This window comes from Sminthopsis crassicaudata, chromosome 3, assembly GCF_048593235.1.
Source record: "Sminthopsis crassicaudata isolate SCR6 chromosome 3, ASM4859323v1, whole genome shotgun sequence".
Lineage (NCBI taxonomy): Eukaryota > Metazoa > Chordata > Mammalia > Dasyuromorphia > Dasyuridae > Sminthopsis > Sminthopsis crassicaudata.
In genome coordinates this window covers 502,495,616-502,513,002 of record NC_133619.1, presented here as the reverse complement: position 1 = coordinate 502,513,002, position 17,387 = coordinate 502,495,616, and the positions used below count along the sequence as shown (strand labels likewise).

The window sequence follows — 17,387 nt, the reverse complement described above, 5'->3', positions numbered from 1 at the left end:
GAACAGGTTTACATACAAATAAGGAAACTCCTGCTTAAATGGATGAAGCTGGCCCAAGGTCCCCCATGATTGAGGCACTTGGAAAAGTAATTCTCCCCACCCTAAAGCAGAACCTGTAGTTCTAGTTTCACTTCAGGGACATGTCTTCCCCGATGAAGAACCAGCAGCTTGCACTGACATCCCATAGAATACCCATCTTTCTGGGGAGGGGATGAGCTGATATAAGTGGTATGAGTTGATATAAAAGTCTCTTGATTTCTGCCATGATGTGAGCAGCTCCTCATGCTGGACACAGTTCTTGTCTTGACCAAAACTCTTGCCATTTTCTCTACTCCTAAATCCTTTTGTGATGTTGGATAATTCAATCTGTTTTGTGTTTCAATGTCCTACTTAGTTAAAAAAAAAAAAAAAAATGAAGCAGCAGCTCCCGGAGGTGGGCAAGCCCGGAATATGAAAGAAGAGGTAAGGGGTGGAAACCTGGGGGTCCTCCAGGAGGGGGAGAAACCGGTCCACACTGTTAGGATTACTACTGTTAGTTTTCATAAGGCTCCTGTAGGGTAATTTAATAATCTACAGGCGGGTCCTAAGAGGACACAATCCACACCCACCTGCTGCAGCCTGCACCGGGAACCAGCTGTTACGCGGGAAGCTCAGACAGCGCGGCGCCACTCGGGCCCACGTTTGCGCAGGTTCTCGGTCATTCACATGCACTCGCACCTCTCACACTCGGACTCACAAGCACACGCGACTTCCCCTTGCACACTCTCTGCCCTCTGCCAGGCTAGCCTGGCCTCGCCCCCAAACGGGAGACTAAAATCCCATTAGGTGGAGGCAGGGCCCTGGGAGGCTCAGGCGCTGATCTCCACGGTGCCGGCCTCCTCTTGCTCCCGGATCATGTGCACGCCCGCAGTCCGGAGGGTGCGTGTGGAGCTGCGGGAGCGACCCGGAGAGCTCGGGGACCGGCTGGGGGAGGTGTGCGTTCGGCTGGTGGCCGGAGAACGGGCGGGAGAGCGGGGGTAGCGGCGGGCCGAACGGATTGGCAATCCGGGGGAGCGGCCTGGGGCAGTGGAAGAGATTGCATAGCCCGGCGGGCCCGGCTCAGTGGTGCTCCGAGGGTCGGGGGCAGCGCTCTCCTCCCCTTCTGGTGGGTCCTGCAATCGGATACCAGTGGTCAGCAAGACAAACGTTGCCAGCTGCTTGGAAGCTTCACCCTACCATCCAATTCAATTCCCAGGGATTCACAGGACCCCGCCAAGTTCAAATCCCACTCAAGGCCTTTCTGGTCTCCCAGCAGCCCCGCCCCATGGGACGCCCTGGCCAGAGCTTCCCTACCTTGTCCTTCAAGATGTAGAGGGCCACTGGGTTCTTCCGCTCGTGTTCTCCACTTCGAGGGAGGGTCTCTACTGCACAAAGAAGAGATTGAAGGGGTCACCTAGAGTAAGAGAGACCCTATTTCCAGCATCCTATTGCTCTTCACAGTTGGCGTTCACTCTAGGGCTGAGATACTTAACTACACTCCTGAATCCAAAACCCTTTTTATTAAAAACTAAGTAATCCTGGCTCCAATATTACAGAAATATGTGACTCAAATGATTTCCAATTTTTTCCAAAGCAAATCCTGCTATGAAGTCAGGAGAAAGTTTCCCTTCTTGTTTTAGACCAATCCTGAATTGTCTGGACTTTTACTCTCCTACCTTAGAATCACTCTGGCCCTTGGAAGATCCAGGAAGACAAAAAAGTAAAAATCCACCTATGTTACACTGCTGCTCTATTGTTCACCTGAGCTGGGTGGGGGGGAAGAGAAGGTCCAGCTTCTTCCTCTCACCTTCAGGTTTCAGGTGGTCATCATTTTGATCTTCATACTCTAAAGAGCCCTGCTTTTCCAGCTTCCGCTTCTTTCTGCAAAATAGCCCAGGAATCCCTTGAGTACAGCCTTGAGTACAGATGGGTAGGAGAAGGGCTGGAAGATACAAGGACCTGGTGGGCTTAGGGGAGGTCTTAAGACAGGAAGAATGTTTTTTGTTCATTAGCCAGTGAAGAAAGAAGAGTGAGTAATGAGAGGAGGAAGATACTTCAAATTCAGCAATGTTATTTATTAACAGAGAGATGCTACATTACAGGTATTTAGTGGGTTTAGAGTCCTTGGAGCTAGAGGAACAGAAGGGAATGTAAAGGTGTAATCTCTGGCCAGCATATAAAATTCAGTAGTTACCTAGACTTTTTAGAGGGTTTCCAACATGCACAGACTGTCACCAAAGTCACAAGGAGAAATATGCCTCCTGTGGTCAGGATAATATAGAGGGAGCTTCTCCCTGCAGAAAGACAAGTAGGAAGGTGAGAACTGTTATAGACTGAAATAATAAGGAAGTAGGGAAAAGGTGGTGGAAAGAATTTCTCTGTAGGACAATTATTCTAGAGGACCAGTAATGAAACATGCATATCACCTCTTCACAGAGGTGATAGATTTCAGGATACAGACTGAGACATACTTTTTGGACAAGGCCAATTTGGTTTGTTTTTCTTAACTATGCCTATTTGTTACAGGAGACTTGGGTGATTGTTGTCCCCCTCCCCTCCACCAGTGGAAAGAGAAAAATAAATTTCTGTTTGTTAAAAAAAAATTAAATTAAAAAAGAAAAGAAGTTCAATGTAGGGATGATGGGAGTAGGGAATACTAGAGAGAACAACTGGCTGATTAATTCTTACAAGGTACCCATTCCTTACTCTTTCTATTTATCATCATAATCATCAAGTATTTAATGAGTAGAATTTGCTCTTGGCCTTTACATATACAAATTCGGTGTAATATAAATCTGGTCACGCAGGCTGGGATGATCCTTGCCTCTTGCTGTGGGATACCTACCCTGCTGAGCTCTGAGCTCTTCCAAGAAAGGATACTCACGATACACAGTAAGCTTGATGGGGACACTTCGGCCTTGGCTAATGGGGTTCTCCACCAAGCAGCTATAGATGTCATCATCGGCCATAAGCACTCGTGTAATGGTGAGCACCTTTTGGTCGGGGGATAGGAGCATCCTTGAGTCATTGCTGAGTGGTTTGCCATCTTTCAGCCAAGTATAGTTAGCTTTGGTACCATTTTCATGGGAACAGTTCAGTGTGAAGGACTCACTGAGCTCCAGTACAGTGGATGAAGCCACTACTACCTGTGGTTTTGAGATGGGAACTGGGCAGAGTAAGAATAAGAAGACTGGGGGTTAGTGACCTGGGAGCCTCACAAGTCCCACTCTGTTACTTTTGATACTCAGAATTCTTCCTATTACTGAATCTATGAGCTGATATAGTTCAATATCTTCCTTCTCTCTCCCTGATTGAAGCTCCAGAGCCCTTGTCCTTTTTCAAGGCTATTGAAAAAGCTTTAAAAAAAAATAGGAGCTTTGGCTCATTTCAGCCAGGGGCTACTTGATCTGGTTCACTGGATCTTGTTCTATATTCCAACCACCCAATTCCCATCCTGGTCTCCCTTCACATAAGTGGTTTATGTACACTGAATTAACTCTCCCTGGAAAAATGTTTAATTGTTCAACTCATTCTGTTCTAGTACCTAGTCAAACTCAGTATCAGTCCCTGGTCCTCAGTCTTTAACCCAGGCCCTATTCTCCAGACAGCTAGCTTCAGAGTCTTACCATCCACAGTGAGGTTGATGGTCTTTTCTCCAGTGAAAGTATCATCTGTGATGGAAATCTCTACCTCATAGGTGCCCTCATCAGATGTCTGAAGATCACTCAAGAGAAGGGAGCCATTCTCAAAGAGCCTGATTCGGTCACGGTAGTCAGGCCTCAGAGTGCCAATGACCTCAATGCCAATGGATTGTACCACTGTCACTGGCTTGTCCCTCTTCAGCTGCCACTTAACTACTGGTTTGTCACTGCTGGTGCTACTGTACTGCACAGAGAACAGAGCCGACTTCCCTACCGTGCCATGGATCAGACGCACTGGGCTTGTGATGTTCACTCCTTCCAGCGAGCCTAGGAAGAGGCATCCAGAGAGAAAGGGGACAACGTCAGCTCATCCACAGGAAGGAAAAGATTTGTTCTTATCCCATTCCTATTACCCATCACTTATTTCTTCTTAGTTACTCTTGGCCTTCCACTCCCTTCTTTTTGGTCTGGACATCGTGATATCTACCTTTCTGTCTTGCTGACCTCTTACTCCCAATCCTCCAACACTCTTGCTTTCAACTTCTGGAATCATAAGAAAATCAGTACTGCCATTGTTACCAGAAGAGATGATGCAAATCTATTTGCTTATGGTTCTATTCAACATTCCCAGAACTTATCAAACCAAGATACTTTTTCAGCCACCACTATATATATATATATGTATGTATATATACATATATATATATATTACCCTTATTAGAATATAAACTGAGGACAATGATTGTTTTAATTTTTGCATATGTATCCCTAATTCTAATACAGTGCTTAGCACTGTAGACCCCATTGTTTTCTTCCTTTTTCTTCTTTGTCCCACGGCCTTTAGTCTAGCTTTAATTTTCCTCCTTTCTCTTTATATCACATATATCTATTCTTCTGGCCTTTTGACCTTTTGCTTCTCTCAGCTCCATCTACTTGATCAAATTCTAGCCAAATTAGACCTCAGGTTCTCTATAGGTATAATGTGAAATTTCTGTCCTCACTACTGTTCCCACTTGGCTCCCAAGAGAAAAAAAGGTCATTTAGGAATCCCTTATTCCAGGAAAGCAAGGGTTCTTTCCTTTTTATGGAACTTATTATCTAGTAATCTCAGAGGACCCTACGGCCAATGGAAGGTGGTAATATCATTGAGTTATGGGTATCTGGCTCTCCCTCCAAAGGTGGCATATTGAAGACAAAGGACAGCATAGATTGGCTGCTTCCTGCATTCTTAAATGCCAGGTTCAGACACAGATACTACCTTTCCCATTCAAGCAGGAACTCCCAGTGGAAGCTCTTACCCATTCTTATTAAAACCTCTCTGCTAGGAAGGCCTGTTGTTACAAGTAGACTAACTGATTTCAAAGGAAAGTATCCTTTTACCCTGTAAGTTTACCCCTTAAAATATATCCATTTGGTATCTGAAACATCATTCCTTAAGTTTAAGCCAAAAGAACTGTGTTTTACCATTAAAATGTAAATATTATTGGAAAAGGGGGTAAAAGTCACTTTCATTTTACTGTTAATAAGTTTATCATATTCTTTCCTGAGTAAAGTTTTGACTTTGGGGGTTTGTAAAAGATACATAGGGTAGAAAAAACATATAAGCATAGGGTACCTGAAAGCAAGAGATGTATTAGAAAGAAAAGGCAAATAAAGTAACCTAAGAGCTCGAAGTCAAACTTCATCATTATGCCTGCCCACCTAGCTCATTATTGTAACATCCAAGCAGAAGGACAATACTGCAAAATAAGGGTTTGTAATATGGAAATGTTTTATATGATTGCACATATCTAACTTATATCAAATTGCTTACTGTCTTAGGGAAGAAGAAAAAACGGGGAATGAGAAGGAAAAGGGAGAAAATCTAGAATTTAAAATTTTATAAAGATATTAAAATTATATTTACATGTAATGAAAAAATAGAATACCATTTTCAAAAAAGAAAGATAATCTGATATAAGGAACAAATTCTAACCTTACCCAATCCAAATGGGAAGCTGCATTGCAATAGGGAAAAATAAGCAAAACAATGAACTGCAATCTATACCTAGCTTTGTCATCTAATTTAGTCACTTAATTTTTGAGACTTCAGTTTGCTCATCTATTAAATGAGAGATATAGATTAAAATTTCAACAAATATGCATAAAATATCCATTGTAGGAAGAGAGAAGACAGTCTTATTTTCATATAGCTTACTGTCAAGTTGGGGAATGTGAAGCAAATGCAAATAACTATTATAGTACAAAATCACGTATGATAAGTACATTAGAAAGATGAAAACAAAGTGTTCTAAAGATGGAAAAATCATTATTGACTACAGGCAAGGATGGGGGGGAAGTCAGAGATCAGGAAATGCTTCCTTAAGGAACTGACATGAATCACAAAATCACAGAACTTGAAAGTAGAAAGGGACCTCAGCAGCTACCTCATCTAATCCGTCCGTGTAACATCTTCGATGCTTATCCAATCTTTTCTTGAAGACCTCTAAAGAACAGGATGATCCCATCGTCTCTCAGTATAATTCTATCTACTTTTGAACCATATTAATTGTTAGGAACTTTTTTTTAGAAGGGGGGGTGATAGTTATGACATCAAGCTTAAATTTGCCTTTACAACTTCTAACTATTGCTTGTGGTCTTGCTCTCTGCTGCCAAACAGAACAGGTCTCCCCTTTTTTTCACATGACACCTCTTCAAACACTTGCAGAGTGCTATCACATTTCCCTCAAAGTCTTTTCTTTTAGAAGCTAATCATGTCTAGTTCCTTAAACTGAATTTCATTTGACATGGATTTAAGCCCCTTCACCATCCTGCTTGTCCTTCTTAAATATTAATATCCTTCTTAAATAGTAATGCTTATAATTGAGCTCAAAACTCAAGAAAATGTCTGATGAGGGCAGAATACAATGATATTATCAGTTTTCCATTCCTGGAAGATAAATGTAGCCCAAGATAAATTTAAGTTTTTTGGCTGTCACATCATACTGCTAAATTACATTAATCTTACAATCCATAATTCTTTTTTTTTTCAGAACAATTACTGCACAACTGTGTCTTCTCCAGGTACTCCTGAATTAATTTTCTAAACAAAAATATTTATATTTATTCCTATTAAATGTCATCTCAGATTTGGTCCAATACTTTAGGCCAAAGGATCAGTAGACTACAACCTATAGGCAAATGTAGCTGTTTATGGCCTGGGAGCCAAGAATGTTTTTTACTTTTTAAAATTGTTGTTATGCTTAAAAATATTTTAAAAAATGCTTAGTTGGCAGGCTGGATTAGGTTTACAGGCTGTAGTTTGCCAATCTCTACCTTTATCTTTTGGATCTTGACTTCATTTTCTAGTTGTTAATTCTCACTCCCAGTTTTTGTGTCATCTCACCCATTATTTTACTCAACTCACTGATAAAAATTTTAAGCAGCGCAGGACCCAGCATAGATCTCTGGGGGATACTCCACTGAGGAGCTCCTGCAATGTCTAAATGGAATCATTAGCAGTATTCTTGAGGTAGGCTCTCCCACCTCTTTAAATGTAATTCTAATCCCATCTAATTGTACTGTAACCTAGTACACATCTCTTCATCTTCTCCACAGGAATAATATGAGATATTATGTCAAAAACGTTTTCCTAAAATTTAGATAAACAATATCTACAGAATTCTCTTCATCTATCAGCTTATTAATCCTATCCAAAAAACCGAGATTAGTCTGGGATGACCAATTCTTGATGAAATAATAGAGGTTCTTTTTAATCATCCCTTCCAGTAGTGCATAAGGGCCCAACCAGCCAACTCCTCCTATCCTTGCAGTTCTCTAAGGGCACACCCTAAAGAATCAGACAAAGATAGTCAAAGACCCAAGCTGTCAGTTAGAATAAAGGGACAGTGAATAAAGAGAAAGGCACAGGTACACTGATCCTGATCCCCCTTCCCTTCCAGAATCTTGGCTCAGAAGCTCTATTTTACTTTCTTCCTTCCCCTCTTCCCCATTTTACCTTCCTCATCATTCCACAATAGTGGCTACGACATATGAAGGGTTGGAGACTGGACTACAGTATATCTTTCTATTTCCTTTCTTAAGTTATGACATCCCTGGAATTGAACTTAAAACTTAGGGGTAGAAGAAAGCAGCAAATTCACTGATTCAAGTAGAGTTTAAATGAATTGTCCATAAATGCAAGAGGCTACTGAGTGAGAGGGATTATCACCTGTTAGGTTACATTGGAGGTCCAATTCCTACATTGAGTAGAAGAATGAACTAAACATCTCTTAAAGTCCCTTCAAATGTTAACATTCTATAATTCTATCTGTAGTACTTTTTGCTTAGTAGTAGTTATGCAGTAGGTCTAGACTGATTTAACTATACAGCATAACAACATTAAATAGCCTTTTAGAGTTTATAAAACATTTTTTTCAAACATTTTTTTCACAATAACCCTGTAAGATAAGTAGTCGAAATATTATCCTACAAGTGAAGAGACTAATACTCAGAAAGTTTAAGTGATTTAACCAAAGTCACACTAACAATAGCTAACATTTGTATAATGCTTATTATATGTCAGGTATTATACTAAGTGCTTTACAATAATTATCTCATTTGATCCTCACAATAGCTCTGGGAGATACATGCTATTATTATGTTCATTCTACAGATGAGGAAACAGATAAATGGAGGTGATATGCCTTGCCCAGGATCCCACAACTAATAAGTGTTTCAGGCTGGAATTGAACTTCGATTTTCCTGACTCCAGGCCCAGCTTTCTATCCACTGTATCACTTTGCTGCCTTCAGAGAGAAGTAATTGAGTTCATACTCAGCTCTTTCCTTACTTAAAATCCAGTATGCCTTCTTCCTTCCTTTCCTCCTTTCTTTGTTCCTTCACATAAAAACTTTTATAAAGTCAATAGTTTTTTGTTTCAGTAAAATGAAGGATGGGTATTGATGAGCACGTCCTTGAAGACACATATTTCATTTTTGTTTTGGCAGCCTCTTTATAACAGTGCCTGGAACATAGTAGGTACTTATTTGTCCTTCATTTCCAAAAAGGGCCAATGGCAATCATGATGTAATGGGTGATGTCTTGATTTAAGGTGTGAATCAGATTTGAGACAGTTGTGAAAAGTCATCAGCTTCACTCTTTCTTCCAGTGTCACTAAAGTCCAGTAGCAAGATAAAAGTCTAGATGAATGACAATGGGATGCAGTTCATGACCTTGGCATTCTCACCATACCTACTTTAAGTGCCTTCATGGCCACTGGAAAAAATTGTTCTCATCCACCCATTCTTCCTGGGGAAGTCTTCACATGCTTGGGATAAACATACTCCCAACTCAAACCCAACAGGGGGTTTGAGACCTGTGATTACTCTCAACATGGTTTAGTTTGCTGAGATGGTTTTAATGGGGTATGGTACCTGCACATGCTATAGCTTCTTGGAGATACCTGTAGTATGAACTTAATAAATGCTTAAATAGTTGACAAGATGCTTTATATTAGCACCAATTTTGTTCAATGTTTTTTGTGAATTTTGCCCTTAAAATTGTCTTTATTTTCGTGATTATCATACTCGTAGATGCTATTCATGTTTCTGCTTTGTTCACTGAGTCATTTCATACAAATAACATATTTCTTTGAATTTTTAGTATCTCTTATTCCTTTTGGCACTTTAACATTTCCTTATGAGAACAATTTGTTCAGCCATTTAGTAATAATAATTAACACAATGTTTATGTAGAACTTTAAAGCTTACAAAGTGCTTTACACACATTATTTGATTCTATCTTCACAAAACCCTGTTATGCAGGTGATATTATTATCCTCATTTTACAGATGAGAAAACTGGAGACAAAATTATTTACCAAGGGTCACATAGCTCAAAACTATCTGAGGCAGGAGTCTACTTCAGGTCTTCCTGTTTTGAAGTCCAGTGCTTTATCCACACTGCCATATCATTTTCCAAACAATTTGCTTTCTTTTGGGGGGGGGGGTGTTTTGTTTTGTTTCTCAAATCCAAAGCTCTTTCAACTGCTTCCTCTCTCATTTGGTAAAATCAGCCCTCCTACATCCCTAAGCAGGTTTTATAAAATGAGATATTTCTAGAAAGCAGAGTATCAGAGAATATAGAGCTAGAAAAGATTTTATAAATGCTAATTCAATCCTTCATTTTATAGAGAAAGAAGTTGAAGTCCTATCAGTAAAGGAGGTAAATTATTTGTCCTTGGCTGCACAGCTAGTAATTACTAGAACTTATGTTCATATAACTATTTCAATATAATTGCCTTTCTTTGATATCCCATTTATTTTATGTATTTAAGATCATTATTATGAGAAGACTTCCATAGGTTTTATCATACTGTCAGAGGGATTCTTGACATAGAAAAGGTAAAGAACCACTAGTAATCTAAAAAAAATTAAGGATAGGTAAAAAAACAAAAACAAAAAAACAATACAATTACTGGGGATTCTATCATAGGCAGGTAGGTGTTGCAAGTGGCTATAGTACTAGACTCAGAATCAGGGAGATTGGAGTTTAAATAAAGCCTTATATACTTATTAGCTGTGTGACTCTGGAAAAGTCATTTAATGTTTGTCTGCCTCAAATTCCTTCACTATAAGATGAAAATAATAAGAGGATATTACTCCCAGGGTTATTGTGAGGATCAAATTAGATAATATTTGTAAAGTGCATGGTTCATAGTAAATGCTTAGTAAATAAGTGTTTCTTTCCTTCTATATATTTTTGGAACATATTTATATTTCAGTCGTTACCACCTCTTGGGCTAAAGTATACTTTGGATTATATAATCACAATTTATTTTTACTTGTCCCAAAAGTATATCTTTAGAGCTTTCAGTGATAACTTCTGATCCAGTATATGGGGATTTAATTGATTGTCACTCTATTCTTCTACTTTGCGGTTTCTAAATATCTTTTTTTCAGTCTTCATTTTTCTGAGATGTAAGTCCTAATTTTTTTCATCTATCCTCTTAAAGGAGGCTTTTTATCTGTTTAATTATTTTAATTTCCCTTCTCTTAAATTTTTCTTGTTCTATATTTTCCTTGGAGTATAAAGTCAGAAATGTAGGGAGTATATAAAGTTCCTTTGCATGTGGGTAGAATATTTTTATATTAAAATATAAAATATAGCTAGTAACTATAAGTACTTCATTACTTCATGAAGTTGAGTTACTATGGATAATCCCTCCACCCATGGCAGTTGCAACCCCTGCTTATATCAGTAGATGGCTATAGTGAGCTGCTGCAGTCACTGAATTTAATTGCAAGGTTATATTCCCAAAACACAAATAAGCAATTATTAAGTCAGTACTTGAAGTCTTTCTAATTTAGGACCTAGAGCTTGTACCCTCATTGAATCTAAAGTTATCTTAAAGACCAGATATGGCGTTAGAGAAGGCCATAGCTGAGGTGGTAATGGTAGTAGTAGTAAGAATAACCACAATACACTTTAATTGATCTTTTTTGTTTTATTTCTAATTGACTTCCTCACAATGGTCACATATTTGGGGCCCTTGCAGTACCGATGCACACATTACAATGTCTTTAGGGAACAATTTACAGTAACTCTTGTATTCTGTATCATAATAGATCAAAGCCCACCATTCTACAAATAAAGTTTTGATTATTTTTTCCTAATTCACTCTTCTACCCTTATCCACTTTGTCTCACCTGTTCCTTTTCTGCTCACTCACAGAGTCTCATGAGATTTTTCTAGCAGTTTGTTCCTAGAGTTTGGGATTATCTAAAACCATATATTTCATTTTGTACTCTCCCTCTTTCAGGTAATCTATAAGAATTCTAGATAAGTTTCCTTGGGAAACTTCATAGGGACACTGATCTAGAGTGAGAAGGGACCTCAAAGACTATTTAGTCAAATACCCTCATTCTCCAGATGAAGAAACAGAGGCCCAAAGAGTTCCAAGCTGAGATTTGAATCAGATCCAGTGACTCCAAATTCAAAGATCTCTCCACTATGCCATTGTTAGAGAATAAATAGCGTTGCTGCTAATATCTATTCCATCCAGAAAAATGACTTTCTATCTCTGTACTTTATTTCCTAGCTCCTATCCATGACAAAATATCTCTCCCATTTCATGATTTAATTAATCTATATAATGATCCTCTTAGAAGTCAATTTAGGTCTGAGACACGATAGGGTACTTTTCGTCTGGGGCATTTTCATGTAAGTTAGGTTTTGTTTTTTTTTTTTGACAGTGAATGAAATGATTAAAGATGCTGTGGAATCTCCTCTCCTGGCAATCTTTAAAAACAACTAACCTTCTTTCATTACAACCCATGTTATTTTTCCTTTATCTTCCAAAAATACTCTTGCAACTTTCTAAATGACTTTAGCACCTGTTTGTTTTCTATTCATCCCTTGCCACCACCCTATTTTCAACAGTCATAATAATGAATCTAATAGTCTTAAGTATACAACTCAGTTTTTTCAACTCTTAGATCTCCTCTTTCTTTATATTTGTTACTTCGGTCAAACCCTGACTACCTATTGACAACACTTTAGTCACATTTTATCTCTAATACAGGTTACCTCTTAGTGTGCCCAAACAGCTCTCTTAAGATTATAAATTCACTAAGTGTATCTGATAGAGGAAGCTTCCATACACTGGTTTTTCCTACGCTGATGAAACTAGCAGTTAGGACAATGGGATGAACAAGACACTATGATTAGTCATAGTTTTCATTCTCCAAAGAAAATTTTCAAACTTTTTCTTTCTTCTGAAGCTTCCAAAAGTATCAACATTCCCCTGTAGCAAATAATTAGTTTTCTAAGGCCATTCTGTATGCAACTCTCCATTTCCCTGTTGCATTTCACCTACTCTCTTCTCTTTTCCTTCTATTTTAGAACAGTATCTCTAATTTTTGCTTAAGCCAATTCCTTTATATGCTAAAATCAGTCCCCAATTCCTTCCACTTTCATGCAGCATAGTGAAAAGAATAACACATACAGAGTCAGAAGCTCTGCACTCAAACTCCATCTACTGCCTATATTACCTTTTCTGGACTACAGTTTCTTCATTTAGAAGATGAGGTTGGATTATGCCCTCCTCTATGACCTTATTCTAACAATAATCCCTTTTTTATGCAACTTTAATCTCTTCTGCTGGTTCTTACCCATTTGACTTCAAATATGCTCATGTCTCCCCAAATGTAAAAAAAAAATTAAAATGTTAATCCTTCTATACCCCAGCTTCTTAAATTATGAGTCATGCCCCTATATAGGATCTTGTAAATAAATGTAGGAGTCATGAAATTGTGATTTATTATCAGTAAATGTTTGATTTTTATATTCCTATATAACTAGGATCATGTAAAAATTTCTTGGGCAAAAAAGGATCACAAGTAGAAAATGTTTAAGAATCCATGTTATATTCTATCCTGCTGCCAATTTTTTCTCTTCTTCTTCATGTCTACACTTCCTGAAGAAGGTATTTAGTGATTACACTATTTATTATTCATTCTTTCTTCAGTCCCTTTTAATCTATCTTCCATCTCTGAGATCCTGAGACATACCTTCTCTCACTTCTCAATGATTCCTTCTCACCTCACTTCCAACAGAATTCAATTTAATTCAAGAAGCATTTTTAAGTATGTGTTATGTGTCAGGCAATATGCTAAGCACTGAGGATATGAAGACATTCCTTCTACAACTATAGTCTATCACTTATCTATATGCTTCATCATCACTCTTCTAAAGTCACAACTGTTCACAGCTGTGATCAGAAGCTTTTCTATCAAATTTATTCATTCTCCTGACTTCACTATTTCAGTCAATGGCATCACATTCACATTGGCTTCCATATTTGAAATCTTAATGTTTCATTTGACTTTCCACTTAACCTTCCATATCCAATTAGTTCCTAAATCCTGTTTATTTTCCCCTCCATAATACCTACTTTATTTGTTTCTTTGTATCTATTATTACTGTCATAACCTGAGCTTGCAATAATCTTAAGAAAAAAATTTCTTTTATCTTTCATCAATAAAAATGAGCAATCAAATATGACATTAAGTGAAAGTTGAGAAAAGCCTCAAACTAAACAAAAATTAATAATTGTATATGTAACCATGTTCTCTCATTATTCACTGCATTGCTATCTTACACATCTTCCTATTTCTACAATCTCCCTCAATCCAAACTATCTTTCTTATTGATGCAAGGCATTTGTTCCTTATGAACAGGTGTGGCCATGTCACTTTTTTTCTCATAATTCCTCACTGGTTCAATCTTCCCTATGATATTAAAATTCTTTTGACTGGAATTCAAAGCCTTCCAAAGTCTACCTTTGCCTTTCCATTCTAGCCATATCTATTCTATTCTTTTTCTACAAATTCTATTTTATAGCCAATCTGTACAAGTCTTAGATGTCCTATATCTTCTCATTTCTCAGTCTTTGCTTACACTGTTCCCAATGCCTCTAATATCCTTCCTTGTTCTCCTTTTTTCTTTCTCCTACCGAATTCCTAACAATTCTTTAAAATCTAATTCAAATGACAAATAGTTTGGGAAGCCTTTCTTGTCTTACTGAAAATTACTCTCTTTTCAGATCTTACCAGGCACTTTATTAGCTACTATTCTTTAGAAGTCCAAATTTCTCATCCTATCATCTAAACCTTTGAAGTTCTAGCACAAATTTAGCAATTCTGCACAGAATAGGTATGATAAGTGTTTATTGAATTGAATTGCTGAAATGTTCATTATTACTGAGAGAGGAGAGGAAGAGAAGATTCAGAAATTTATTCTCTCTTCTCAGAATATACAGTCTAAGAGACAAATACAAATACAAAATTTCTATACATGAAACAATCAAAAAACAATATTAGGCAGAATATAATTTAGTGATAATATATATGATAAAAAGAGTAAGTACTATGAGAAATTGGGAATGGGAGAAATTAGTATTAATTAAAGTAGTAGGAGGTTTATGGAAGGAGTGGGGCTCAGGATGTCTTGTGAGATGGTATGATTTGGGTAGCTGGGGAAGAGTGGGAAGAGGAGATATTTCCATGCTGCTTCCAGGCAGGGGGACATAGCATGAACAAACAGAAGTGATTTGTTTTCTTGACTTTTAAAAAATTTTCCAATGCAGTAAGGGCCAAGGGGGGAAGAGGTGTGGGTTTGGGGAATAAATGTTTGTTAATTAGAAAAAAATATTTTAAAAAAACAGAAATGAAAACAACACAGCTGAGAGTGATTCAAATCACAATGGGAGAAGACACCAGACCCTAGTGGTTTGCCACCTAGAATTTGCTAAGAACCATGAGTTCTATGAAATTTGCCTAGCAATTAGACTAGTAAGCCAGAATTTCTTTGTTCTCATCACATTCCTTTATCCACAAGCATTGGCATAGAAGTCTATTCTTTCTCCATTTTGATGATCCTTGGGTTCTCCCTTTCTACACAGCAGGAAGATATAGGTAACTTTCCTTGTCCCCATGTATCTAAGAGAACTAATCTACTTTTATTTCTGTATTTAAAAATTACAAGTTATCCATCTAAATCAGTGACACAGAAGAGAAACTGAAAGAATGAACTCTCAAAAAGTGGAAACGAGTCAGCATGTTATAATTATCTATAATGTTATAATCACTACTTTAAATGTTAATATTTCATCTCCTGGATTTGGAGCACAGTAATTTCCATAAAGGATTGATGTCTTTTTGCCAAAAAAAAAAAAAAGTAGGAAACAACTGCCTAAATTAAGAGGGAAGTACAGTTTGGGTGGGTGATTGATTTTGAGCGCTTTGTAATAAATAACTGCTGGGGGGGAATTTCCTAACTCAACAAAAGACTGGCAATCCCCGAATGTTTTTCAGGTAGATTACCACCTGGTGGCTAACTCAGATATTGCAGTCATATTTACTCCAAACTAGGCTTGATTTTAACCTAAAAAACAATGAGTCAAAATTAAATACAAATGCTCCTTAAGTTTGGGGAAATTTTTCATGAAGGATGAGAGAAGAATAAGACTAGTTTTGATCTTCTGTGACACTTCATTAATGAGATTAAAGTTGTGGCACTGGGAATGAAGAAGAAAGGGCAAAGAAATGTTTAAAGGAAGAATTGGCAGAATTTAGAAACAGATAAGGTATAAATGGGTGAGGAAAAGGATGAACTGAAAGAAAGAACATGCCAAGATTACTAGTACTAGGTAACAGTATAGTTGGCAGAGCAAGATGAAGAGAAGATGATGAATTTGATTTTGGATATTGTGAATTTGGGCTAAATCACAGAATCTAGTTGTAAAAGCTCTTAGGGGAACACTTTGTTCAACCTTCTTCACAACCTCATTGACAGGAGGTTATCAAGCACATAGTAAAATAAAACTCACTTTATAAGGCATTTTTCCCCATTTTGAGACAGTTCAAATTGTTAGAAAGCTTATCTTTATAGTCTACAAAAATTTAGCTTTTTCCAACTGTTATCTATTCAGGAGGGAATATGAAATATAGAACTGTATGTTAGATAAGTCAAGTTTAGCAATAGATTTTAAAGTCACTAGCAATATACCAAATATTCATTATAACACTTTTTTTGTAGTGGCAAAAACAAAGTGGATGCCCATAAATTTAGAAATGGTTGAACAAGTTGTGGTATAGAAATATGGATTGTTATTTCGCACCAAAGTTAAGGAATATTATATTTAAGGAATTCAGAGAAAAGTGGGAAAGTTTTATGAGAGAACAGAATAAAGAAGAACTAACAGAATAGTATATAAGATGACTGTAAGAATATAAATAAGGACAATAGTAAACCCCACAGCACACAGATCAAAAGCAGTGACCAATATTGGTTCCAGATGACTGATGTTAGAATACATTACCTCTTTCTTAGTAGAGAAGTGGTGGATTACTGATGAATATTACATACTCTGTCAGTCCCAGGCAATGTGCCTCATGGTTTTGTTTATAACTTTATTTTCTATTATAAAAAGAGGGTATGATGGGGGTGAGGATTATTCAGAAGCAAATGTGGTATAAAAGCAAAAATTCATTAAAAAACATTTTTAAGTCATTAGTATAGATTAAGTTGAAAATGTGACATTCGATAAGCTCTTTTAGATAGAAGGCAAAATGTTTACAACTAAGCATTTAGGGAATGCCTAGAGGTATCAAGTAAAGCTGAATAACCATCAAAGGATTTTTTAAAAGGATAAGTAGAGAGGTAGGAAAAGATTAGGATTATATTATAGAAATTCAAAAAAAAAAGTTTTAAGAGAAAGGGAATGATCAGTAGTGTCAAATGTCACCAAAAATTTAAGGAAAATAAGTAATAGAAAAAAATCCCTTGGATTTTTTCAAGAAGAAAGTTATTGGTTACTATAAGAGAGAAATTTCAGGAGAAAAGACATCCTTCAAGTTCTACTTCAGATACCAGACTCTAGAAGGCTGATATGATTCCACATGGCAACGGGATGCTTGAAATCTCTTGACCTATAGTAATTATTATCAGGCAACAAAAAAATCTCATCTTTAGTCAGAAGTGGGGACTGGGATGCTTAGGATGAACCCCAATCAATTATACCAATGGCAACAGTAAGTTAACAGTCATTGACCAAGTGTCACACAACCTAGGCCTTTTTATTCCCAAGTTGTAAAAGGTCATGCTGCCTCAGATAATATTTGTGAAGTGCTTAGCAGTGTCTAATATGAAGTAGATATTTAACAAATTCTTGTTCCCTTTCCTTCTA

At 37.3% G+C, this 17,387-nt stretch overlaps 1 protein-coding gene across 5 annotated transcripts in view; it reads right to left on the bottom strand.

Annotated features, from left to right (window-relative positions):
• Positions 1-17,387, bottom strand: part of LOC141563184 (hepatic and glial cell adhesion molecule) — a 51,982-nt gene that overhangs the window by 21,704 nt on the left and 12,891 nt on the right. For 4 of the 5 annotated variants that reach the window (XM_074303914.1, XM_074303911.1, XM_074303912.1 and 1 more), the window contains 6 exons: positions 3,645-3,986; positions 2,903-3,184; positions 2,213-2,312; positions 1,826-1,899; positions 1,333-1,403; positions 537-1,151 (listed from right to left, as the gene is read on the bottom strand). In XM_074303914.1, coding sequence (XP_074160015.1) covers positions 849-1,151; positions 1,333-1,403; positions 1,826-1,899; positions 2,213-2,312; positions 2,903-3,184; positions 3,645-3,986 — 1,172 coding nt within the window. In that variant the 3' untranslated portion in view covers positions 537-848. Of the gene's footprint in view, positions 1-536; positions 1,152-1,332; positions 1,404-1,825; positions 1,900-2,212; positions 2,313-2,902; positions 3,185-3,644; positions 3,987-17,387 lie in introns of those variants that run through there. The other variant, XM_074303915.1, reaches the window with a different exon arrangement.